At 38.6% G+C, this 27,334-nt stretch overlaps 2 protein-coding genes across 2 annotated transcripts in view; one reads left to right on the plus strand and one right to left on the minus strand.

Moving 5' to 3' along the window:
* Positions 1 to 27,334, minus strand: part of arpc5b (actin related protein 2/3 complex, subunit 5B) — a 174,358-nt gene that overhangs the window by 34,885 nt on the left and 112,139 nt on the right. The gene's annotated exons all lie outside the window — the stretch shown is intronic.
* On the plus strand, positions 833 to 5,436 carry ptgs2b (prostaglandin-endoperoxide synthase 2b). The gene is made up of 10 exons (XM_078258578.1): positions 833 to 988; positions 1,358 to 1,474; positions 1,572 to 1,715; positions 1,851 to 1,994; positions 2,357 to 2,538; positions 2,642 to 2,725; positions 2,818 to 3,064; positions 3,588 to 3,874; positions 3,971 to 4,118; positions 4,763 to 5,436. The coding sequence occupies exons 1-10, from the start codon at positions 928 to 930 to the stop codon at positions 5,173 to 5,175; spliced, it is 1,827 nt and encodes a 608-aa protein (XP_078114704.1). The 5' UTR covers positions 833 to 927; the 3' UTR covers positions 5,176 to 5,436.

The raw sequence follows: 27,334 nt of genomic DNA on the forward strand, positions 1-27,334 counted from the left end.
TGCTGGTCATCTCCAATGTTTTAAGCCAAACATTGATTAGAGGACCCTTTGACACAATTTTAATTAAATTAGACTAAGAGTCTCTTTCTTTATGCAGTACGTATTGCAATCAAATGTTCTCAAGAAGCACTGTTATGCAATTATTTTATCATTTTAAGTAGCCTAAATATTAATTCAGACAATAAAAAGAGAGAAAGCTCTGTCTAGACTTGATGCCAACAGACTAGACTTTGCAGATTTCATACAGGCTGTCAAGTAAAATTAATCATAGATTATTCATTTTATTATCTCATCTCTTAGAGAAAACACATTAGCAGGTAAATACTCATTAATCAAAATGTACAAATGCGTTATATATCTTTATTTCCATATTGTCTCCATGATGTAGACAGATTTCGTTTGTTACATGATGATTATGTTACATTATCTTGAATTAGAGTCATCATCCTGTGGAAATGTGGTCTATATAATTAGGATATTAGGGGAAAATGTATATTTTATATCGCAAAAGTGGCCGCTTTCTGTAGTATTTAATAATTAAAATGTAAAAAGATAATACTTTACACTTGCCGTGGAAAGAAATACAATCTTTTACATATGAAAGTTAGAACTTTTCAGGCTTTTTGTTATAAATTAGTTTTTACTAAGAAAAGAATTCCATTGAAAGGAAGAGGGAATCAGGAAAGTGCTAGTAAAAATCCTGGAAAATCACACAAGCGTAATTGAGAAAGAAAAAATATTCCGCACATAGCCAAGTCTGCATCATTCATTAAAACGGAGGGCGATGACGTCACCGCGTTCTCAAAGATATAAGGTGCTCCCTGAGCAGGTTTGGACATTACAAACTTTCAGCGTAACAGAGATATCACAGCGGAGGAAAGGAGAGGATAGAACGAGATCCGACCAAGTATTTGAAGTAGGCCAGCTATGAAGACACTCACATTTGCGGGTTTGCTCTTGGCGCTGGGGTTTCTTGTCTGCGAAGGGGGTAAGTAAACAGAAAATTAGATAAGAAGTTGGCGCTCTTAAAAGTTCGGTTTGAGATGTCATAAGTTTTGTATTTCCTTTTTGATTTTTTTTTTTATATATATATATTTTGTGTATCTTTATATTAGACATTATTAGAAACCACTCAATTTGTTGATATGGATTCTATAGGAAAAGTATAGCCTATAACACTAAGGTAAAAAAGAAAAGAAAAAAGATGATGTCTTCATTAGCGCAGACGTTTAATAAAGCGTAACGAATATTGTAGTGTTTTTTTTTTTGGATAATTTATATTTTGAGGCTATTCTAACAGACTTGTGTTGGAATCTAAAGTGAATTGTCAGTAACCGCAAAACATCGTCTGTCACAGCCAATCCATGTTGTTCAGAGCCATGCCAGAACAGGGGCGTTTGTACAGCTCTTGGAACAGATAATTACGAGTGTGATTGCACCCGCACAGGATATCAGGGACACAACTGCACAACACGTAAGTATGAATGGCACACTTGAGGTGATTGTAAAATCTTTATATTTTGTTGGGGTCATTTGATCATTAATTCACTTTTCCCTCTTGGCTTCTACAGCTGAATTCTTCACCTGGGTCAAAATATCCCTGAAGCCATCACCCAACACTATCCACTACATTCTCACCCACTTCAAGGGCTTCTGGAACATCATCAACAACATCTCATTTCTCAGGGATGCCATCATGAGATATGTGCTGACATGTAAGTGTCTCTAGCTGAAGGCAAAATGAGAGGATGGATTGGCTTCATAACATATTGAATAATTTGTACAGCAGCTCGTAGAGAAGCATTTGTAGCATTTATACTAATACTGAAATGCTTTTTTTCTCTCTCTAGCTCGATCCCACCTGATTGATAGTCCTCCAACTTACAATGCGGATTATGGTTACAAAAGTTGGGAAGCCTATTCCAACCTTTCCTACTATACGCGAACCCTCCCCCCTGTGCCAGAGGATTGCCCAACCCCTATGGGAGTATTAGGTGAGTTATACTCTCTCTGCCGTTGGAGAACCAGTTTTCTCAGATTCTTGAATACTTTTACAACAAAGGAAGTGCACATATTAAGATGATGATGATGATGATGATGATCCGCTGGATTTACTGAGTGAAAATGTGCCAAGGGAGCACAGAAAGACCTGCCCCAGCAAGCCAAAACTAAACCACATTGAATGTGTCTCAGGAATTTATGACAGTTAACCTTAGTTATAGCTTTTCCTACAAGTAAAAATAAATCAATCACATTTCAATCACTTTAACGTGTTTTATCCAAACTAAATTGGCTTGGTTCTGTGGTATAGTGTTGTACTGTATGCTTACTGTTATGTCCTTAATTGTTTCCCCAGGTAAAAAGGAGCTACCGGATGCTAAGCTGTTGGCTGAGAAGCTTCTAATGAGAAGACAGTTTATCCCTGACCCACAGGGCACCAGCCTGATGTTTGCATTCTTTGCACAGCATTTCACTCACCAGTTCTTCAAATCTGATATGAAGAAAGGACCTGCTTTTACCTCAGCTAAAGGTCACGGGGTAAGCACAGCAGATTTCAAGCCTCATCAGATTTTAGTCAGGACAGAGAGACAGAGATTTGTGAATAACTAACTTGTATTAATGGTTTTGTTATTGCTTTCAGGTGGACCTAAACCACATTTATGGAAACGACCTGGAGAGGCAACACAAGCTCAGACTCTTTAAGGATGGCAAGCTTAAGTTTCAGGTATGAGAAGAGACAGAAGTAATTTAAACAGCAAAATGCTTCAGACCACACAAGTGTCTAACAGTTGCTTCCTCTCTTGTGTAACTCTGCAGATCCTGGATGGAGAGGTGTACCCCCCAACAGTAAAGGAAGTGGGCGCTGACATGCACTACCCTCCTCATGTTCCTGACTCTCACCGCTTTGCTGTGGGCCATGAGGCATTCGGTCTGGTCCCCGGTCTGATGATGTACGCTACCATCTGGCTACGGGAACATAACCGGGTGTGTGATGTGTTGAAGGAGGTCCACCCGGACTGGGACGACGAGAGGCTCTTCCAGACCACACGGCTCATTCTAATTGGTGAGTTTATGCACAACAGTTTTAAAAGCATTTACTGTGACTTAACAGGGGAAATAAAGTCATAACAAAGACATGTGATACACTTGTCATAGGTTTAGTGTAGTTACTCTGTCACTTGTGAAAAGAGGAAGTTGTACTTTGTTTTGTTAATCACAAACCAGCAACCCTGTTGCACACAGTAAAGCATTTCAGCTCTACCATGAGAAACAGGAATTACTGAAAGATCTGAGATAGAGGGAATGTTTAGTTGTAAACAGTTGTATAAAATACCCTGCTGGAATAAAAATGTGTGTCTAATATGGATTTTCCACAAAAGTACCTAATTAAAAATTCATAAAACCACAACTACTTCTTCTCCCACATTGAAAAATACAGGATCTATGAATGTGCAAATATTTTTATTCAAAAGTTTAACTGCTGGGCAAGATGTCTCCTTATTCACCTAAAAGTCATTTTTAAGTGGAGGGACTTAAGCATCTCTAATATCTGCATTATATAAAATATTGAATCCTCTGTTGTGTAGGAGAGACCATCAAGATTGTGATTGAGGACTATGTGCAGCACCTGAGTGGCTATCACTTCAAGCTCAAGTTTGACCCCGAGCTGCTGTTCAACCAGCGCTTCCAGTACCAGAACCGCATTTCATCCGAGTTCAACACCCTGTACCACTGGCACCCTCTGATGCCTGACACTTTCCACATTGAGGAGAAAGATTACAGCTATAAACAGTTTGTCTTCAACACCTCCATAGTGACCGAGCACGGCATTAACAACCTTGTGGAGTCGTTTACCAATCAGATTGCGGGACGGGTAAGAACAGTTTGAGCAGCATTTGGATTCAGATTGTAACACCACTGTTGCTTCAAAGCTGGTTAACTGACTTTCCATTCTTTTTTTTTTTTTTAGGTTGCTGGTGGCCGAAATGTCCCAGGGCCTATCATGTATGTGGCCATTAAGTCCATTGAAAACAGCAGACAAATGCGCTACCAGTCTCTGAACGCCTACAGGAAACGATTCTCCATGAAGCCCTACAGCTCTTTTGAAGACATGACAGGTGAGACAGATTCACCAAGCCTAATACTTGCAGGTGGAAAGGATGGCATCAGAAGATTAGTGAAGAAGTTATTATCAATATGAAGTGAAAGAAAATGTTGCCTCAGGCCAAATTATTGCTGCATTGTCATGAACTGATTGCAGGAATTAAATGTGAGCTTGTACAAAACTCCACGCTACAGATCAAAGCTTATATCAAAGGTTGCTTATTAAAGAAATGGTGTGGACTCAGTTTTAGTTCCCATCAGCTTTGGAGGTTAGGAATTCATTTCCGTGAATCTAAGAACCAGATGTCCACTTCTTCTTGAGATAATATAAGCAGATTGTCATCACAGAGAGCATGACATAAACAGACGAGAGAGGCCTCCTGTTTCAGATGAGATTTAAATTCCATAAGGAAAGAGGATTTAATGGTTTTTTTTTTTTTATTAAAAACCAAGTGTGATGTATGAGGAGAGAAAAATATCAGTGTGTAGATGCTTGTATTAGATACAAGAAAGAGAGTAAAAATGAGGAGCGATCATTATTTAGTCAAAACACTGAGCTCATATTTAGAGTAGCAGCAAGCTTTGCAGCTGCTGAGCGAGAGAAGAGAAGCCAGATTAAGTCGCTAACTAAAACTATGTCCTCCTTTGTGTTACTCAGGCGAGAAAGAAATGTCCGCAGTGCTTGAGGAGATGTACGGACACGTCGATGCTGTGGAACTCTACCCGGGTCTGTTGGTGGAGAAACCCAGGTCTAACGCCATCTTTGGGGAGACCATGGTGGAGATGGGGGCCCCTTTCTCCCTTAAGGGCCTAATGGGAAACCCCATCTGTTCCCCGGAGTACTGGAAGCCAAGCACATTCGGAGGCAGCGTGGGCTTCGACATCGTCAACACCGCCTCCCTGCAGAGGCTCGTCTGCAATAATGTCCGGGGCCCCTGTCCCGTGGCATCCTTTCATGTGCCCGACGTTAAAGACACGGGGTCCATGATCATCAACTCAAGCACATCCCACTCACGTGGTAGTGATATCAACCCCACAGTCATTTTGAAAAAAAGGACTACTGAGCTCTAATTTTTTTTATTTTATAAGGTTATTTTTTTAGTATGTATTTATGATTTTATGTATTTATTTATGTATTTATTGTATTCTATTTATAAAATAACTGACATTGTTTTTATATGGACTATGTGTGGAAAAAAAAGTATGTGGCTGTGTTTTATTTATTGAAAAGATTAATTGTTTATAAGTTATTGTTTTTGTTCTCAGTGCCTGCTGACTTGTAGAGTTTACAATAAATGCTACCAGGAAATGGAGAACATTTCTCAGAAATCAGCTGATATTGTTGTCATTTTCACTTCTGATTGTGCTCTTATATAAACTCTGATTGATGCTACGGGAGCAAACAAGTGCTCAAAGTTGGCCAATTTTCCATGGCGAGAGAGCAGCGGGGGTCGAGCAAGCAAGAGTGTGAATGAAGAGAGGGAGCGATGAACAAAGCAGAATCAGAGGAATAAAATGTTATTTTCTAAATGTTTAACAGCGGTTACGGTCTAATGCACAAATTAACGCACCCACACCTCCACGGGAAGGTGCCAGATTGCAGGATTTTGTGCAAATGCAGAGCTTTATCCTGTCTGTGTGTGTCTGTCGGTTAAACTTGTATTAGACGCCAAGGGGCAAAGCAACGGTTGGGAATGAGAACAGACTGCACAACCTGCATGCTGTTATTGGCTCAGGGTTACACACCAACGTGGGGCCCAAAGGCTCTTTGCTGACACCTATAAAGGTCCTTACCTTGCATGGCAGCTGGATTCTTGTGATATCGTGAGATCACGTGAGAATCGCTGGATCAAATATCACACGAAAATCCATCTTGTCAGGCTCCACTTGAATGCGTTAAGTAATTCCCCCCGTTTTGTTTTTTTGCTTAGGTGATTCTTTTCTTTCTTATACATTGACAACATTTGTATTGAATCTACTGATGTATATTTTCTTTCCCCTACGATAGTTTTGTATGTTGTTGTGTTTGTGTCTGAAGCAGTGCCGGAAATGAGCCTAAACTCACTGGTACTGACTGATACTGATACTTCTGATTTTAGTCCACATGAGTACCGCCACCTCCTGCGATAAGTAGGTACACACGCATAAACTCCTGCATAACTGTGTCTCATAGCAGCTTAATGCTGAGAAAAAAGGTGCTGAAAATGTCCTTGGTAACATGGATAATTGTATTGGATAAACATATCATTTTAACCTTGATCGCTAGTGTAGGCCACTGTGCCACCGCCCAACACAGGAGGACACCTGTGATCCATTGCGCAGCCCGCAGCCAGAGCATGATCTGTCCACTTGCAGGATTTTAACAGAAGTAGAGCTTGCGTGCAGGACGACAGACTTTCCTCTGTTCGCCCAGCTTCTTGTCACCAGCTGCTGACTATGCTTGAACAACATGTAAGCGTGCGCTCCAAACCACTTACAATTAATCTTCTACGCCCCTGCACCATTTATGCAACAAGAAGTTATACTCTTTTAATGTCTGTGTCTTGATCAGTTGCAAAAAGGTCGTGTTAGAGCCTACACTTCATGTAGTCTTGATTTGGGTGGTCATTTAGCTACATTTAAAAGAGTTGTAATTCTAGTTGTTTAAGTGTAACTGTAGCACACCACAGTCAACGTTAATCAAATAAAACTATAAAATTAATAATAATGTCATTTCCCACAAAATAGTGGCTAGTAAAAATGCTGCGTCACTAACTGTGGAAAACAACTAGTGGCTGGTGAGTAAAAACGGTAATGTCGATCCCTGAATGTATGTAATGAAATAAAAACGCGTTTTAAGTGATATATTACCAAGACGCGTATAAATATATCCAAGACACATGCGATGTTTATGTCATGCAACTGCTTAATTAGAGTACAGGTACCTTTTTTGGTCCAATTCAGGCACTGGTCTGAACAATCTGCTTACCGATCAGCGTCAGGTGAGTAGGCTTTTCCAGACCATCCACACGATGCGGAGGAGGGTCTGGCTAGTTGTTGGACAAAATCAGAGTTCTCTCAAAGTTCATTTTTACTTGCAAGTAGAGTCAGTTTTACAGCGCTTGAGCACAAGTATAGAAAAATGACTTTCTTTTTTGGAGTTGGCAGTCAAGTTAGTTACTCGGTTCATGCAATCAGTAGCTTTTCTTCTTATCTCTGGTCAGGCCCGGTATCTCCTCCACATTATGCGCTCTGCCTGAGGGATACATCCTGTGCTCTTTGCAAGGTTTCATGATTAACACTTGAAAGACAGAAATACTAAAACAGAAATACTAAAACAGCAGTTTGGATGCAAATGGTTTAACAAAGAAACTGAAGCTAAACCGTTCTAAGCATAAGTGACTGTTCATTATTTTTATTTATTTCAGGGGCCACCGGTGGAGTTTTGGAACCTTTAGGCTGAAAGGACTTGTCACTCCCCTCGCCAGTAATAATTTTTCTATGACCCTCCAAAAACAATTTGAAAAAGAGGCATGACTCTCCCCTGCAATTTATTGATACCTTGTGTGCTAGTTTGCACTTATCAAAGATGTACAGATGCTCTTTGATTTTTCACAACCATAACATAGATGAGTTAACATTTGCTTTCTGATCTCACACATCACACTCCTCTATTATGGTGTGGTGGCCATTTCAGTAGATTTACTCACTAACGTTGTGGAAACACAATAAGCATGGAAATTAAATGCACACTTCCTGCATTACTGCATTACTTAAAATACTAAGTTCCTCCTCTAGTAAACTAGTATTCACATGAAATAAAACAATAATACATTGAGACCATTCAGCAAAGGACACTGGGAAATAACAAATTCAACACTGGTTGCTATGCTATACAATAGTCATTGTATATTTGAGCACATAGGTAAAGCTGCCAAAGCTGAACATTATATTCCAAAACATGTATGTTTATTTTTAAAGCAGATTTTAAATTACATTGTAACAATTTAACAATTTGTCCTTATGAAATCCAATCGCGGCACGGCTGTCTTGGAACACAATAGACAGACGGTGGCGGAATGCCCCGACACTTACATTCAACTAAAATGTAATGGTGAACAATCAGTGTTCGACCTACAGTCTGTTGAGATGGCTCTCCAAACGCAGAAACGAAGCGCAATCACACCATAAAACGTGAAGACACGTTGAGAAAAAAGATCTGTATTTTGCCGTAATCCAATGACACGAAAAAAAAGTAATCCACAGCGATCAGTAGATCCACAAAAAGGGTCAGGGTGTATCCAGCAAGGCCGATACGAGCGTCATATTCACCAGTCAGCTCGTTCAATAGGTGAACGAGGCCTCTCCACTTCGCCGTTTAAACAAAGTGGAATAAACGTATAAAAGTCCAAATCTACACAAAACCCGCAATCAATTAGTAAGCTGACATCACATTTATATGTATGGCATTTAGGAAACCTTTATTGCAAGGTTGGCACAGCAAGATGTCCAGACTAGTGCAACAGTAACTATTGTTTAGTTGTTTTGTGTTATTTAAGATATTTATAAAATATCTAGTCATGCCAGATGTAATTATTCCACTAATTTTTTAAACAATGCAATTACCCGTTCGGCCACCAGTGCTCCCCCTGCCCCCCAGCAAACTCATGGGTCAGACCCATCTGGTAGCGAAAGAGGGCCGAGACTAAGAGCTACATGAAAAAATATGCACCAAACAAGCCACTTTGAAATGTTGCTGTTTTCATGAATACAAAAGTTGGGTGACACCCCCCCAGACTAAAAATTGTTGGGTGACCATCCCCTCAACAAAGAATAAAAAGACATGACCCTCCCCTATATTGGAACGTGTACATTCAAAAGTTGTTTTAGTTTTGTGAGAGAAAACTCAGATTGGACAGATAGTCTAGCTAGCTGTCTCAACTTACCATGCAGAGATCCTAGGAGCAGAGAAAAGCAGAAGGAAACAGACATCGGCGAAAAGATATGCAATTTCCTGCGGCACCGGAGCAATCCTGGAAGTGGAACGTCGAGGATATATAGACTAGGTGAGGAGCTACTGGCAGCTACCGCTGTGGTTAAGGCATGTGTGGCGCGACTGTTCATTCAAAACAACAATGGCGGATGTGATAGACAGATGGTTTATACACCTGCCAGGTATTTTTTTTAAAGAGCCTGCCTTTTTACAAACGACGGCTTCTCAGATGGTTCTGTGTAACAAACCATCTGGCTTGTGAGGTTATAAAAGGTCCCGCATTCAGCAAAATAGGAGAAAATCCAGGCAGAGGGCAGGGTTTCTATAAAACAATTATTTATAAAACAATTCCATCACGATTGTTTTGTGGTTCATATCCTATCATCTACTGGCTTGACCTCTGTGAGTTGATTCTGAAAGCATTAACGAGTGCTCTGAGAACAAAGTGACATGATCAGGGTTCAGTTTACACTGTTTTAAAAGGTTTAATGAGACACACAAAAATAGATACATTTTGTAACAATCGCTCCATTCACTTGGATGATGTGAGAGTAGATAGTAAAGAAAGAGGCACCAGAGGAAATGAGGATTGGTTCAAGGTAGGTTCACGCAGGTACATTTTCAGGAAAGGAAACAGTGTAACAATGTATGATACGTATGTATGATACCAATTACTGTAAAACTGATGAGAGCGACTATGTTCAGAGTTTTCACCAAATGGAATGTAACTTTTTCTTAGCACGGACTCCACCTCACATCACATCATAAGTGATGAGAGGGATTATTTTTGTATTACTGTAGTCTATACATTGTTTAAACAGTCAAGTAAAATACTGCATATTATACCTTTAATACCTTTAACCAGTATTTGACGAGTTGGGGGGCGGTCTGTGAGAGCCATGTGGAGGCAATCCCAAACCAATTTTTTTTCTGAATATCGAGTACAGCCCATTTATTTATAACTTTACAAAATTCAATGAATTAAAATAACATGAAGATAGATAGATAGATAGATAGATAGATAGATAGATAGATAGATAGATAGATAGATAGATAGATAGATAGATAGATAGATAGATAGGGATGGCTAGCTGGGAACCTTTAGTGATATGTTTGCATGTTGTCCTTGTGCATGCATGGGTTTCCCTTCGAAGGTCTGTCTGTTAATTAAATAAAAGATGTTATCACTTCATATTCCTGAGGCAAAGTAAGAGTGTCCATAAGTAATACTACTAATGTATATTTCCCAGCAAAAGTTTCTGTGTACTGCTTCTGTTTTGATACTTTGTGTTGATTTAGATTGCTAACATAACACATTCAACATGGCGTGTATCAAAGAGGAAATGACTAGATGACTATAGTAGAGGCTTCGGTATTATTATATAGCTCTAAAACGTTCCATTACTTAATCTACATTCTGCCGGGAAAAAACGCAGAGGGACTGTATTACTGTATATGAGGTGTGAAGATTAGTACCCAGTCCAAAGGCTTACAGGAAACCTTGCCTCAGCAGTATGGCTAGCAGTGCAATGGAGGAATGAAGTTCTTGTTCGAGGATACTCATTCCAAAACAAACATGGTGGAAGGAATGTTGACGTGACTGGCGGCACAGAGTGGTGAGTCAGGCCATCGGGCATTATCCCATCTAAACACAGACAATGACCAGCTAAATTTTCCCATCCATTTACACACTTCTCATAACCAATACAGAGAGCACATTTACTCTCTCCCCTCACACTGGACAATTTAAGCTTTAAACACAAAACCACACAGAAGCGAGGAAATTACATTAATTAAGTCATGTGCATCAGTTGTCATCTCAACCGAACCTGATGGATAGTTCCTCTTCCATCTGGTAATCTTTGTCCTGTACTTCAAAGGACCAGGCGTAGGATTCCCCGCCAATGGGACTTGGCCCATCACGGCATGAAAATGACCTAATTGTGTGTCACATTATTTGTTTTCCTTACTGTCAGTTGCCCAAGGGTTGGGTATTATTATTTCATTGATCAGTGTGGATCAGTGATCAGTGTGGCATGCTCAGGACCCGGTCTATGAGATCGAGCAAGGGAGAATATCTTGCTTTGTGTGGGTGTAATGAGCATGAGTAGATCAGGAGACTTCTGTGTGTGTTTTCCCTCTGACCGCTTCTGGACCTCTCTGGAACAAGACCCAGTGTGAAGGCCATGATCCGAGACCGGAGTTACGTGATGCCTTGCAGGTGGCAGGAACTAGGGTCAACTGGGAGCTGGCGCCAGCCACCTCTGCACGTGAAGCACTGGCACTGACCCACCAGAAGCCAGTCGTCACTTACATAGATTTAAACAACCAAATCACAAATGTAGATCATCTGAGAAAAGTTTATTTTGATTTTATTCAAAATCAAAAGAAAATCATGATTCTGAAAACAATGTGTTAAATGTTACAATCTTTAACTGTCTGGGGCGGAGAGCTCTAATGGTGGAGCTTAGCAGGATTAGAATACATTTTGTACTGTATTTAGATTAACCCTCTGATGATGTTGGTGTGCTCTGATCAATCAACAAATAAGCAGTATTTTCCAGGTCACATGACTTTTTTTGTATTCAACACAAGTTAATCTACAATAATATCTAAGTTGTATGTATTTTATGATTGTACTTAAAAAAAAAAAAAAAAAGCTGTAAAAAGTAGTTTTAGACTGGGCTGGAATTTGGGAAAAAAACATTACCCATACCGAAACTAATTGGCATGTGAAGATATTCAAATACGGGGGGGTGGGTTTGCGCTGGCCCTGTGAAATGTTACCTGCTGTGACTGAGTAATGTGAAAAGTTTGATCTTTTATCTAATTTACGTAATTTTAAAAATCACATATTAGTTGGCAGTGGAATCATTGGAAAGTGTAAATAATAAGGTTTCTGTCAATATTTTTGCCATGCTTGTATGCAAAAACTTGTGAGGCTATTAATCTCCAGTAGATATCCATGTGTTGTTGCTTTCACACAGAATGCTAATGTATAAACATGCATTTAAAAAAAGGTCACGATCCATGCAGCATGATCAAAGATATCGTCTTTAATTTTACGCATTCTTCTTCATTGTCAAAACCTGCGGCCTGCATTACTCACAATGCAACTCAATTGCCGACAGTTCAGTCAGAGGTTTGGATGTGTTTGCTAACCAGTGGCTGGGTAAAATCCAGTTCCACTTTAAGGTCTTTACACATCAACAACATCTGTAGACCAATGCAATTTTTGTCTCTTAACAGTGTTTAAGAAAATGTGCTTATGCAATTGAAAAAATAATTTATAATTATAGCGTAATGGTAGCTGCAATTTAGCTGAGTCTGGGAGGTTTTTTTAAGCGTATAACCTGATATCTAATGCTGAGTCTCTACCATGATGATGTGAGGGGTTTTGCTGCTCTAGGGATACTCAACCGCCACAGGGAAAATCTTCATTTGTTATTTTCAAAGATGTCACTTTAAAAATGATGAAAGTTTCACTTGACTGTTGACACATTCACACTAACAACATTTCTTTCATACCGTCATGAGCATGCAATAGTTAAAGTCGTAGTGACAGTAAGGAAAAGCCTGGGGCATATGAGATGTTGGTCGGGTAAGGTTTTAAAAAAAAAAAACACACACACACAAGGACAATGAAATATTGTGCAAGGGGGAAAGAGAAGGTAATGATTCATCCTCATCTACCTGCATGTTTACACCAATTTGCTTTGGATTGATTTTGGTTTGCTCAAGATGACATTCCTGACAATCAGGTGAAAATTATATAATACGGAATTCTGATCAACAGGAAATCATGGAAATGCACCCCTTTTAATATAAAGCCTTATGACTAGTCTTGATGAACAGGGGAGCATTGAAAGTTTTTTTTAACTGATTATTTATCAAGATTAAATCAGGAATGAATTGATCCACAAGTTGAAAATTGTGGATATAAACAGGGTTAGACCAAAAGAAATATAAACAGAAGAAAAAATAAAGGAAAAATGAAAAGAAAAAGAAAACAAAGGACAGAAAGAAATGGTTTAAAGAAACAAAGAAAGAGAAAGGTAGATTATACATATTTAAGAAAGTGAGAACAAATCTGCCTCTATTGGCCTCGTACTCGGTATGTCTCTGTGACTTTCGGTGAGGAGAAATGCCTGGCAACTGATTGCCTCCATTTCCAGTTAACCTGCATGTTTTGTCTGTTGTGTACAGCACAGGATCGTCCTAAGACAGAAACTACCTACAGTATCTCTATAACAGAGCCTTTTAAGGTCGCACAGGGGGTAAGAAGCCTTCCCCATCTACAACACTGTGTCACTGTATGACAAGACAGCAAAATAAAAACACAAAACAGCTGTTAAACTGTCAGGGATCACACGAACATGTCGTCATATCATATCATCGACACATCATAGCACACACTTACGCATCTATCAGACATACAGCACAGACACATTACTGTTATACTGCAAAATCAGACGTAGTGGATGACACCACATACCAAAGATGTCAGAGATGATCTTTGTTTATCTAACTCCACTCTCGGATCTGTACTTAACCTGATAGGAATCACTGAAACCTGAAACATTGGAATTGGAAGTACCTTCAGCCCCATTACCAATCCCACATTCTGACATCATACATGACAGGTTCACATTTTTTCAAGCCTATCTTAAAACAATGCCATTATGTATATTAAAAGGGTAATTGGTTGCTGGAACCATTCAAGTGACGGGGGATTAAATCCTGAGTCATTTTGACGTTAAGCTAAATCTCGTACAAGGCTTCAGCAGTCCAGGTTTGACTAATCAAGTACAGTATCTCCCAAAGTTACACTATTTTTAGCTTGAAATTCCCTCTTTTTGCTTCCACAGACAATGTTTCCTTGCTAAGCCATGTCAGAGGGATAGCAACACAAAGGGGGGTTTTGGTATTAAAAACACTAACTTTGGAAGATACACACCTGATTTGTCTAGCTGAGATTGCTGAAGACTAATATTAGCTTCACCTGAATTTTAGAAATAATGTATGCATGGGAAGAGCACTTTGATTTAGTCCCCCATCACTGAAATTAAAAATGCATCAAGAATGGATCTCTTTGTGGACAGTATGAGGCACCAGGCACAATTACAGCAACTAATAACACTTTTAATGTATATATGGGCATGGGAGTACTTGCATTAAGATAGAAGTGAAGAGTTTGCCTTATAGTCATTGTCCTGTTTTACTCAAACAGGCTTTCTGCCTTTACTGTAAGAGCAGAACACAGTTATTACTTAGATGTGGTTCTTGTCTAGTGTTCATATATTACATCACACACACACACACACACACACACACACACACACACACACACACACACACACTGTATGATACCACCCATGTGATTTACAGATAAGAGAACGCAAGCAAATCTATACAACTAATCTGGCATACATTTTTTCTGCTTTCAAAAGAATAAAACCTTTGTTATTTGTTTCATCTTGTTAACCCCTGGGGGACTATCAAGCAATTTGATCCAGGGATCCAAATAGAAGATAAAGATTCTCCTCCACCAGTGTTGTAGTCAAAACCACCTAAACCGAGACCAAGTCATCACCAAGACCAGAGTGTATCGAGACTTACTCACGGGAGCGTGCAAAACTAAGGGGTAGGGGTAAGATAGAGAAATGAGACGCAGCCTAAGACAAGACCAAGACTTTGAGGGGCTGGGACCGAGTCAAGACCAAGACCAGACCAGTGCGAGTCCCACACTGCATGCCATGATAAAATGTGGAAAATGCTAACCATAGGCACTCCCTATGGTTAGGCACTCCCCCCCCTCCACACACACACACACACACACACACACACACACACACACACACACACACACACACACATTTCCAAACAAACATTCATGTCACCAGTGTCACTCATAAGGGACTATTACCTGTTGTCATTCACAGACTTCCAGATTAGTATCGGTGTTGCTCAGTCGCTTTCTCACACATCATTCTAGTGACTAACAGTACGTTACCATTGACTATTCTAGTATCTTAAAAGCGTTCCCATGTTAGTAATAGGGTGTCTCAAGCTCTCATACCTTGACACACCTTGCATATTATCTGTCTCATCTTCTCTACATTCCACAGACAATGTAATACTTTGAACACATTTTTCTAAAAACTACAAACATCATTATCATTGTAATGAGTTATGGTTTAGTAATTGAGTTTGGCACGTGGAAGTGGAACTATAAGTCATAAAACCTAAATGATATCAAAATCTACTACAGATTGATAACATTATCAATTTATAATGACAGCTATGTGATTCACATTTGTAAAAAATTCAGTATATTTATTCCTGGCTAGAAAATCTTTCAGTATTTTTCCATTTCAAAGGAAAAAACACGTTTCTCATTTTACTCTCTCCCAGGCCATTAAGATGAAATGTGTTTGCATTCGTTGGAAAGCTCCATGAATAAGACTTCACAGGGATCCAGGACTTGGCAGAACAGCCGTAGGAAACCCAGAGACTGAGCACATTCAGCAAAGCAATGCTTAATTGGTGTACAGAATCAGCACGTAACTTGTGTGTGTATGTGTGTTACATTTGTGGAAATCTAGCAGCCCGTTCCTTCAAATTCAGACTGGCTATTTAACCTGACAAGACTGCTTAAGTGGAAGCAAATTATTTAACCCTCCTAACCCCAAAACCCGCCGGCTGATTAGAAAAAACATGTTTTGTTTAAAAGATTTCAAAAGAAAACCACTTCCCCGAGAAAGAAGCTGAAAATAAAACAATTGTTCGTCGGATTCTCAAGATTCCGAAGGTCCCTGAATGCGCCTCGGCTGATTCCACCGACATTATGTAAAAAGCTCCAAAGTTAGGCCAAAGAAACACTAAGAGGATAAAAAGCTCACATAGAACATATCCGATTAAAAAAAAATTGTAGAAAATCAACCATTTGCATGATCAAGGAGCTGTAAAATGCATAGAATTCTACAGCTTCTCAGCTACGCGTAGGCAGCCATCTTTGTTTACGTACATGCACAGCCACGTGACGAAGATTCATCCAAACTTAATATAACATACTTAAAGTGTTATGCTCATTTTCAGGTTCATAATTGTGATTTGAGATTGTATCAGAATAGGTTTACATGGTTTAATTTTCAAAAAACACCATATTTTTGTTGTACTGCACATTGCTGCAACGCATATAACGTAGAAAGCCCTGCAGATTTTGAACAGCTCACCCGGAGACTGAAGGCAGGACACATTCAGAAACCGTATCTCACTCAAAACAGCATGGATGTTTTTTTTCTTCAAAGTTTGTATGTGTGTGGAACACCAGAGACACAAAATAACACCCCAAATCCCAGAAAAAGGGATTTTTTTCATAATTTGGGCACTTTAAAGGGATGGTTCGGAGTAATTTCACCCTAGGGTTCTTTGCACCATGACCTTGAGCCAAACAGCCCCCCAGAAGCTTTTTTCCCTTGGTCTAACATTGGTCAAATTAGCGCAATCAGGAATCATCATCATCATGGAACCACAGGTGTATCTTGTAAATTACCCCACTAATAATGCTCTGAATGGTACCAAACTTCTACAGTAGTACAAATAGGTTCTGTAGGCTACTCATAAAATGAGGACTTGGAAAGTTTGTAAGTATACCAGGAGTTTATTTAAATAACACTTGCCTGATGGCTTCTACTCTCTGCTGCTACCGCTACCGCTGCGTCGACGCATATGTTTATGCCATTATAACTTTGTTATACTGCTCAAAAGATATTTAGGAATTATTCATACTTCTGGCCATGGTTGTGCAAAACTTGTAGATAGAAAAATGAGCTCACAGTGAGTAATAATGTGACAGGAGCAAATGGTTTGTGATTCAGAGGGTTAAACAAACGTGTGTGGTGGAAGAAGTTTGAGATCCTTAAGTAAAAGTAGAAATACTACACCATACTGTGAAAATACACCTCTACAAGTAACAGTTCTGCATTCAAAACCATACTTAAGGTTGCATTTCTTCAGCCTGATTTCTTGCTTATCAGTGTTTATCATCATTAATAGAGAATTTGTGAGATATTAGGGGAAAAAAAGACCGTTACAGAGGAAAGTTATCATAATGATGATGTAATTTACAATCATAATCCTCTATTTAGACATGATTGCGGTTTCTAAGAACAGAAAGTCAGTAGCATTTCTTTATCCTCTCATTGTGGCAATACAGAGACTGTCCTCCCAAGCTGAATGACATTTCAGCAAGTGGATGTCAGAACAAAACTTGCTGTCAAAGTTTCCATGTGTAATCTTTGTACTGTGTTGTCACAACATGTTGGGGGACAGGTGACAAGGAACTCAAAGCATGTCATTAGCACATAAATGTACTTCCTTGAGTTGCCTTGGATTGTAACAGAAGGATGTGCCCATGTGGTCATTCATGCATTTGAATGGGTCACACACTGGGGTTAACAAACAGAAGCCTATCATTATGACAAGGTCAGGCATGTCCTAAGATTAGACTAACAAGAAACTAACATAAGGTTTGTCCATCTCCAAATACTTTGACTCAGCCCCAAGCTCATTACTTCCTACTGAAGACATACATCTTAAAAACAAACTCACGTATATATTGTTACATTAAAAATAGGCAAAATTATTTCCTAAAACAGCTGGGCACTGTGGTTTTTAGCAAACGTTGCTCAAACAGATAGATAGATAAATAGATAGATAGATAGATAGATAGATAGATAGATAGATAGATAGATAGATAGATAGATAGATAGATAGATAGATAGATAGATTTTTATACTGCGCTGAATGTGGCAACACACAAAAATAACCACTAACAGTATAATATTTAAAAGACAGAAAATCCATAATTTCTCTTAGTTCTTCTGACATGTTGGTGTCATTTTTGAATAGTGTTATTTAAGTTATGTGTGTATATTTAGACAACACCTACAGTGATTTCGAAAGGAGTTCCTAATGATTTAGTCGATGACATAATGTTGAAGAAAACATATAGGAAACCCCCAGCAGCTGTTTGTATGCGTATGTGGAGGAGTCATCGTAGGAGACTGCATGTAAACACATTAGTCTGAAGAGGGAATGAAGGCGGAAGCAGAAGGGAAGTGGTGGGCAGTGAAGCATACAGTGACGAAATATACCTGAGAAAGGACAACTGGCTTCAGTCCAGAATATGGCAAAGTTCAATCAAAAACCATACACTAAAGATATACCAGTTTCATCTGGCATCAGGGCTCCTAGACTTGTTTAAAAATTGCAGTCAGAGACGTGTGAACTACTGACACAGCTTGCTGACAGATATCCTGTCAGTGAACTTGTGGCTGGTTTGATCTGGTCTAACCCAGTCTAAGGTGGTTACTATATTTCAGAAATACAGAAGTACTCATCATGTCTAATGATCCAATGGGACATGAAACCACAAAACCACATTCTGTATTTATTTATTTATTGTAACTTAGCATTTGATTTTTTGATTCAGTACACAATAAACTTGTATTTTTTATGTATAACCTCTACTTAATTCCCATGCTTCATATTGTATGTACAAGATGCTCATCTTTATATATATGTATATATACATAATTAAAGAATTGCTTCAGAAAACTTTATTTCAGCAATAGTTCCTTTTCAACTTTATCTGTATCATACTACTCTGATAGTATTACCAGAAAGCAGAAGCAGAATGGATGTTAGGGGAAAATGAAAATTGCAAATTTAAAGTAAAAAGCTATTTTTGACATACAAGCTATTTTTGAGTACAAAAATAATAAAAAATAAAAAAAACATTTTCCACAAAAGGTTAATTTTACCTGGAATTTGTGATTAATTTAAAACTTTGATAACTGATTCTTTTTGTCTTTTAAATCATCTCTTGACAGCTCTGTAAAAAAACACAACATAACGCATTCATACTCATTCATACTTTCATTTTACCGCTTATCAGTTTTTATCTTTTCAGGAACTTGGAGTTGATTTTATCTGTTCCATTGTTTTACCTTCATGTTCCATGTAAACAGATTTTGTTCCAGTTTCCAGCGGGATTAATGAAAATAGAAATAAAATCAAAATCCCTGCATGATGCAGAGAAAATGAATGACTATTGTAGTCCTCCCATTATCACCTCAGAACTGTTGCCTTCTGCTCACTGACTGACTGTGATTGGGGCTTTTCTTGTGGTGTGCTCTGTGTTCCTGCAGCTCCTCCCAGTGGCAGTTTAGATTAGGCTACATGTATAACACACTACAGTACAAGTGTGCGTCACTTTTTCCCTCTGAACTTGAAACACTCAAGAGGGGCCTCTCCAGTTGAAAGCAGAAGCATCAACATTACTGTGGGATTACTAATATTTATGAATGGGTTGTGATAGTAGCAAACGTTGCTGATAGAGGAAGTGGATGACTCTTTCCTCCTCGTCACTCACTCCCTCCCTCTCTTACACACTACTCGCTGAACCAGCTTCAGTGTTGCACAATAGACACACACACACACACACACACACACACACACACACACACACACACACACACACACACAAAATGCATATAGAATGAATAGGGGTCTTTTTTGGAGATAATTAACCACTAAACACCTTTTTCTCTTAAATAATGACACCCATATCTCATTCAAAATTATTATTTTGTAGTCAGTGTAAGTTAATAGAATAAATAAAACAAATGAATTATCCTCCTTATCAATTGATTGTTTGGTCAATAAAATGGTGAATAATGTCCATCACACGTTTCCAGAGCACAGAGTAATATCTTTAAATTGCTTGTTTTGTCATACAAACTGTACCCAAAGGTATTTAGTTTTACCATTATTATGAGACAAAGAAAATCAGCAAAAGTTCATATATGAAAAGTTGGAACCAGTTGGCATTTGTGCTTGCCGAATTAACCCAAGCAATTGTGTGATTGTCAAACATTACTGGCAATTGACTAATTGATCAATCAACAAATCATTTGAGCGCTATATCCACCAAAAATAAACATCTCTTTTATGACAAGAGTTATCTTTCAAGTCAAACCAAGTAATATGTAGTGTTATTACGGTATTTTAGATTTGCTACTTCTTTTTTTACAGTAACTGTCTATAAAGTTTAGGTGGATAAACATACTGAAGAAAACTGCAACGCTAAAAGACTGCAAATACACAGAGCTAAATAATTCAATACTTTAGGAATGGATATTGTTGTTCAAACCGAAAGAGCTTTTTGTGGAAATTGTTTATTTCTTTTTCTTTTTTGTTCTTTGCTCCCTTTTCTCACATTAACAGTCTTCTAGTACAGGGGTCTTCAACAGGGGTCTTCAAAGTTTTTAAAGCCAAGGACCCCTTAACTGAGAGAGAGACGGAGCAGGGTCCCCCTACTGCATATATTGTATAAAATTAAGTTGCATGTTAAACTGGGCCTACAATAACTTGTAGGACGGCCTAAAGCCTGTACATACCTTTTTTGGCCATAGAATACTAAGCTATTACAATAATAATTGTTAACATGATTTTATAAATCATGTTTTAATGTTAAACAAACATGTGATGAGTGAATTCTTAGGATGAATTGTATCTTTGGATGGCTATCTTTGTTATGGATTTGGTGTGTTTTCTCTTATTTTGGTAATCTGTTTTTTCTGTTTTGTCTTTTTGCTCTGTTTCCTGTTTTATTTTTACGGTCTGGTTTTCTGTCTTGTCTTGTCTTACTTTACTTCCTGTGTTTTCCCTCCTTTGTGATTGCCCTATGTGTTTCACCTGTTTCCCAGCCTTGTGTCACCTGTCTTGTGTTTCCTCGTTACCCTGTGTATTTAGTCTTTGTCTGCCCCCTGTCCGGTGTCAGGTCATTGTATTGTTTTTCTGTTTTGGAGTGGCTGTTTGTGAGTTACCCATTTCGTCTCTGTGTTTTTGGTCCTGTTTATTCCTGGTTTTACTTTCATGTATTTTGGATTTTCCATTAGCTGCTGTTTTGCTGGACACCTTTTGTTTGTATTTTATTCATTCATTAAATACTCAAGCTCTATTCTGCCTGCTGCCTCTGCTTTTGGGTCTGCCAAACTCCAGGACCTAACAACCTTACCTATAGGCCAGTTAGCCTATCATCAGTGTATTCTTTTCACAAACAGGCTGATTTATAATTGCTAATAATATGTTGGGTTCATGTTAAGACATTTTTATCATAAAAACAGTGTGTTTATTGATTTTGACTATACCTCATGCTCAAGCAGTTTCTGATTGGTCTTGCTAAAAAAATGGGGATGGAAATGTAAAAGACTTGAAATATAAATAACAATAATCACCTATCAGATCAGACCTGAAACCGCATAAACCTTATTATAAAAGCTTTCATCTAACATGCATTTAAGACTTCAAGTATCGCCACAATTAAATCTGCACATATGACTTATGACTTATTTTTGAGAGCGGTTTTTATCTAACTTGAGTGATAAATTGACTGGAAATGTAATGTATTTATTTGTATGTATTTAATAATTATAGATTGAAGAGGTTTCCCTTTGAGCACAGAAAAGGCTTCACAATCAAAATATGAATTCATTTTATGTGAAAGGACATCTGTTCAAGGTCTGCTATTTTGCCCTGACTTTGTTTGCAGGACATTCGTGCCATTTCACACGCAGTGAGAGCATTTAGGAAAGAAAAACATTTACCCACAATGAATCACTGAAGAAACAAAGGTTATTTTCTAATTTTCTCCGTAAGCTCAGACGAGTGTCTGTGCATTTCCAGTACCCACATCAGAAACTGAGACAGACACACCCACGCATAACATCCTTTTCTTTATGAAAACATATGGGTGTACCATGCCATTGATTCATTCTCATCTTCATTGCATTGTTTCAGTTTGTCCATTTTAAACCTGTCCTTAATCTAGCTACACATCCTCACACTTTCCATCTTTTTTCTACAGAAATAACATGCACTCAGTGCTTTTGGCATTCACTGTACATTTACAGTAAGTAAAGGCAGTAGAAAGTAAAGTATGTAAGTGCTGGGTTCATCCACTTCATCACAGTGTTTTCACTTACCTCTAGTGGTAACTAGCCATGCAGGTAGTTTTGTTGTTTAACTTGTCCAGGTTTTGAGATACCTGTGTCTGAGATTTCTCCCACCACCACAGCACAATAGAGGTGAATGGAATTACAATTGTGGTGCTCAAAACTTTGAAAAATAGCATTACATTTTCAAAATCTTCTCTGCCAATGCCAAACAGCTTATTCTGCCATTGACTCGTTTGGTGGATTGGATGATTCTGCCCACGGCAGTTGGATCGTAGGGTCAAAGTGTGGAGAAGACGCGGAGAACGCTATGCTGGTTGCTGCACCGATAGAGTAACACCTTTTGGTGGAGGCAGTGTGATGGTGTGGGGCGGCATCTCCCTCACTGGAAAAACAAGGCTTGTCATCATTGGAGGCAATCTCAATGCGGAGAGATATAGAGATGAGAATCTGCAACCAGTGGCAATCGCATATCTCCACAGTCTGGGACCGAACTCTATCCTCCAAGATGACAACGCTCGCCCCCTCAGGGCGGGGTTTATCAGAGACTACCTCCAGAATATGGGAGTGGAGAGGATGGAATGGCCTGCCAGCAGTCCTGACCTCAACCCCATTGAACACTTGTGGGATCAGCTTGGGTGTGCTGTTCATGCCAGAGTGACCAACATGACCACATTGGCTGACTTGCAACAAATGCTGGTTGAAGAATGGGATGCCATCCCACAGCAGTGTGTGACCAGGCTGGTGACCAGCATGAGGAGGAGGTGCCAGGCTGTTGTGGCTGTGTATGGTTCGTCCACACGCTACTGAGGCTCCTGTTTGTGAAATGAATACATTGTTAAATTGCCAATATGTCTTGTTTCTTCAAACTTCAATCATCCAATCCACCAAACACCTAACGAGTCAATGGCAGAATAAGCTGTTTGGCAGAGAAGATTTGGCAAATTGTTCATGGGTGCAACCCACATACTCAGCACTGCTGCTCATCCCACAAATGCATGTTCCTTACAAATGGGGCACCATTTGAAAGGGAATTAAACAGGCTTTCCAACTGTATAAGATTTATTGCCAAAAAGCATTGTTACCACAGAGAAATAATCTACCAAACACAAATCCTTACTTTTTGTGCTAAGTGCATACTGTGTGTGTGTGTGTGTGTGTGTGTGTGTGTGTGTGTGTGTGTATATATATATATATATATATATATATATATAGGGAGGGAAAGAGGCACTAGTAGAATTTAAGTGGTTAACTGTATTTAGCCAGTAAAATTAGTGTACCAAAGTAGTGATGTGAGGAATGTAGAGAAAAGAATTTGTGGAGACAAAGAACACCTGTCTGCACCTGGCTGCAGGAAGTGGACGTGGTTTGGGGAACATTTGGGAGAAGACAAGATGTCCTGCCCTTCTGCAAAGAGTGTATTGGTCTTCAATTAATGTCATGTTTGTTGCTCTGTAATTCGCAGTCAGATGGGAAAGACAAGCCTCTGGAGTGGGAGTTAGGAGGTATCACCTGACTGTCATTTCAAACCGCAGGTGTTGCAGTGAGAGGTGGTGTGAATTCCCCCTCATCGCCAGTTTATAATGTCTGCCTCATTGAACTGGAAGTGAAAATTCCTGAGTCAGAGCAGCAGAAATGTGTTTGCTGTGGGTCACAAATAAAGCATGGCTGGACTTTTAGACCGTCTCTCAAAACACTGTAATAGCCTACTGCTGTCATAACTTTGGAAGACTCACAAGGCTGATTAAAATCAGAAGTCAGAACGAAAACCACATCTAGGTCTGAGCCTGGCCAGCCTGAGGAAAATTTCTGTACATTTTTTCCTTTTTTACAGACCAGAAGACTAGGCACAAACTCATCAGGCACGTCTGTCATTGATTCTGGAAAGGTGTGGTGTGTGTGTGTGAGTGTTAGAGAGAGGGGTCAAGAGAAGGGCAGCTATGGGTAGATGTTTAATAGTTGGACTTAAAAGGAATTGTAAAGGGATTATATTTTTTTTTGTCAGGAGTAAGTGAGTAGGCTATTCAAGAAGTTTATTGTTATAAGAAATGACAGTGGTTTCCTCTTTTGGTTTTAGCATTCTTCACTCTGTCAGTTGCAATCAACCCATGACAGGTTTAAAAAGAAAGAACCTTTTAGAAATACATCTTTGTTAATCCGAATGAATTATCTGACGTAGAGTGACATTACTTTAAGAGCCAAATGACATTGCGCTCGGCCACACATGGCGGGCGCCTCATAAGATTAGTTTGGACCGGCCACCTGTGATTTCCTACAGAGTCAATAATTAACAGCCTCAGGGAAAGCTATTACCTAATTTAGCTGCTCCCAACACCCTCACCTCCTTTATGGTATGCACACATGACTGAGTCACCTGAAGAATATGAGACAAAAAGGACTTGCCTATTGTACCTGCAGTATAGCACTTGAGACAGACTAAAGATGTATTACAACATAGTTTCTCATGCATGAACACAGCAGCTCTGAAAATGTACATTATGTGACCCAAAGCTTAGAAAACCATAGCATTTTCAAGCCTCAGCATGGATATATGGGAAGCAGTGACTGGTAGTAATTCCAGGCTTTTTGAAATGGTGTAACTCTATACCGCTTAGTTCGACATACAAAGACGTCATGGAGCGTATGGTACATTTAAGAAGATCTGTCCTAAGTACTTGTAAGCAAAGTTGACGCACATTTATTCACACACACTTCATTCACTGTAAGTTTCTCCTGGTATTGTATATCTTTTTACTAGTTTTCCCAACTGCCAATCTCTCTTTTAAGATACTGAGCTATTCAGATCGGATACAATGTTTTTTTGAGTTTATTGTCTCTGTACTCGGAGGAGGGGGGGGACCTGCTGGTAAGTCATAAAGAAATAGGGAATAAGAAGGTATGAGTTCAACATTTCTTTTCTTTCATTTTACATACTTACATACTACATTTGGTCAGTCTAAATTGCCTGTATCATCAAGGAGATCATAGTGAACTAAATACTCTTTCTTTCTCTTTCTTTTTTTATTGAAGTGGTTAACAAAGTAAAATATTACACTTCCTGTTTTAAGACATAGAAAATATTCTAATAACTAACTATTCTAATCCTAATAACGGCAAAAAATATTCTAAATAAAAAAAAGGTTTTAAAAAAAACATCATGAAAACAAAAAAGGTGCAATTTCTTATACTGTATCCACTGCAGAATACAGAATAAATAGTAAATTGTATATTTAAATCACAAAACAAATAGGTTAAGTGATTAACTTAATATAATACGTCAAAGTGGTTAAATGAGTTGATATGGTATTTAGTCAGCCTACACGTGGGGATGCAAGAAGATACTGAAATCCTTGTGTTTACAAGCTGTGGTGTATTGAAAATCTACTTTAATGTGATATGAATTTAATAGGATTAAACCTATAGGAGTAAATCTGTTTAGTTAGATGTATACTTTACAAGTAGCTATGCCTTTGGTGTTAAGATGTTATAGTCTGAAGTGGATAAGTTGGTATGTCAGCCAGTCAGTGTCTGGTATTTTAACTGTAAACCCTGTAAGGTCCATGTGTGAAAGTTAAAAAAGTTTTATGAAACTCTTTCTACAAAGGCATAATTATTCATAGGCCTAAATCACAAAGGCACAAGGCTGACCTTTAGCTTTTAAAAGAGGTGTAAGTCCGAAAGCTGATCTACTTTCACTCTCTTGTTCAGCCAAGTGATCCAATGATCATGTAACAAAGCGACTCTGACTGGGGCACAGACACACAATCTTCTGTAACCATAGAGACACTGAAATGCATTTCCCATGCAAGGCTTCCTTTAAGAAATGTTTCTTCTTGGAGAGATTGCTCTAGGCCATACTGTTGTTGCAACAGTGTGTGACTTGTGGCTAACAAAAACATCAGTTCTTTGAACATATTATTACGTGAGTTCAGTTAGATACTTAGCCAAGCTAATATTGGACTCTAAGCAGTTGCTGAAAGACATTTTTAGAACAGAAGGTGTTAAATAATCCGTTAAATTTCATTTTAAGCAACATGTGCATACTGACAGACTGACACTAATAAACCCTACCTGACATGCTCTGTGTACCTGAATTAAAAAAAGTCTAGTAATCCTTTAAGCCAATAAATACAGGACGCCGCAACAGACATGAAGCACAGAAGTCAAACACGGTTGTATGAGCTAACGTGTGGGAGAGCATGTACCGTTCCTATTTGCACTGCTGTCATTCAGCACTCAGCAAAAGGAAAGTTTCAATGGGGCATGTAGGGAAAGACAAAGAATTTTTATAGACTAAACTACCCAACTTGACAACATTAAAATGCTGCTTACATGTCAACGAATTAGTGATAATACTCCAAACATTTATGATATATTACACTCTAAAGGGGCTATTTTGCATTGTGAGTAATTTTAGCTTTAATACTCCAACACATTCTGCTGATAATACTAATAATTTCACATCGTGGTATTACTTTTTTTACGTAGGCATAAGTAAAACATCTCAATCAAATCAATTAATCAATCAATCAATCAATCAAAGAATTACAACTTTTTTATATAAACTGGGCTTAAAAAAAACAACTTAATTATTTCATAACTTAAAGAACAATACTGTAAGTGCCTCACACATTTAATTTAATAGTTACATTTATTCTAGTGCAATTTACCATGTTATGTGCTATGCTCTTGATATGTTTAGTATTTCTAACTTATTCACAACCAACATGATGCACAGATGCTCCTATTTTCTGTTATGTGATAATAAAAAAAAAAGAAAATCTTCTCCTAACTTTAAAGCTATACTTGTAAGAAGTATGGAACAAACACAGTTTAAGAAGGGTGAAGAGACTGCAGTGGGATTACTGTGTTGAAAATAATCAAGAAGCACATGATAACACATCACGAGGCTGGCAGCTATGCCTGGAAGAACTTCCAGACAGCTCAGACAGGGTCATATAGTACCCTTATTTGAATTAACTCTTAATGTGCTGTTTATTATAGTGAAATGCAACACAAGAGCTCTTGTCTGCTCCTGAATAGAGTAGTACACAAGATTATTGGCTAGTGATTTAGATTATCCTCATAAAAAAGAAATGAAAGTTTTGATGTTTTCTCTCTCTCTCTCTCTCTCTCTCTCTCTCTCTCTCTCTCTCTCTCTCTCTCTCTCTCTCTCTCTCTCTCTCTCTCTTCATTGTGTGTAGTCGGGCCTTTATCAAGTAGAGGCTTCTAATTC

The sequence above is a fragment of the Sander vitreus genome, chromosome 9 (genome assembly GCF_031162955.1).
Source record: "Sander vitreus isolate 19-12246 chromosome 9, sanVit1, whole genome shotgun sequence".
NCBI classification, from domain to species: Eukaryota; Metazoa; Chordata; class Actinopteri; order Perciformes; family Percidae; genus Sander; species Sander vitreus.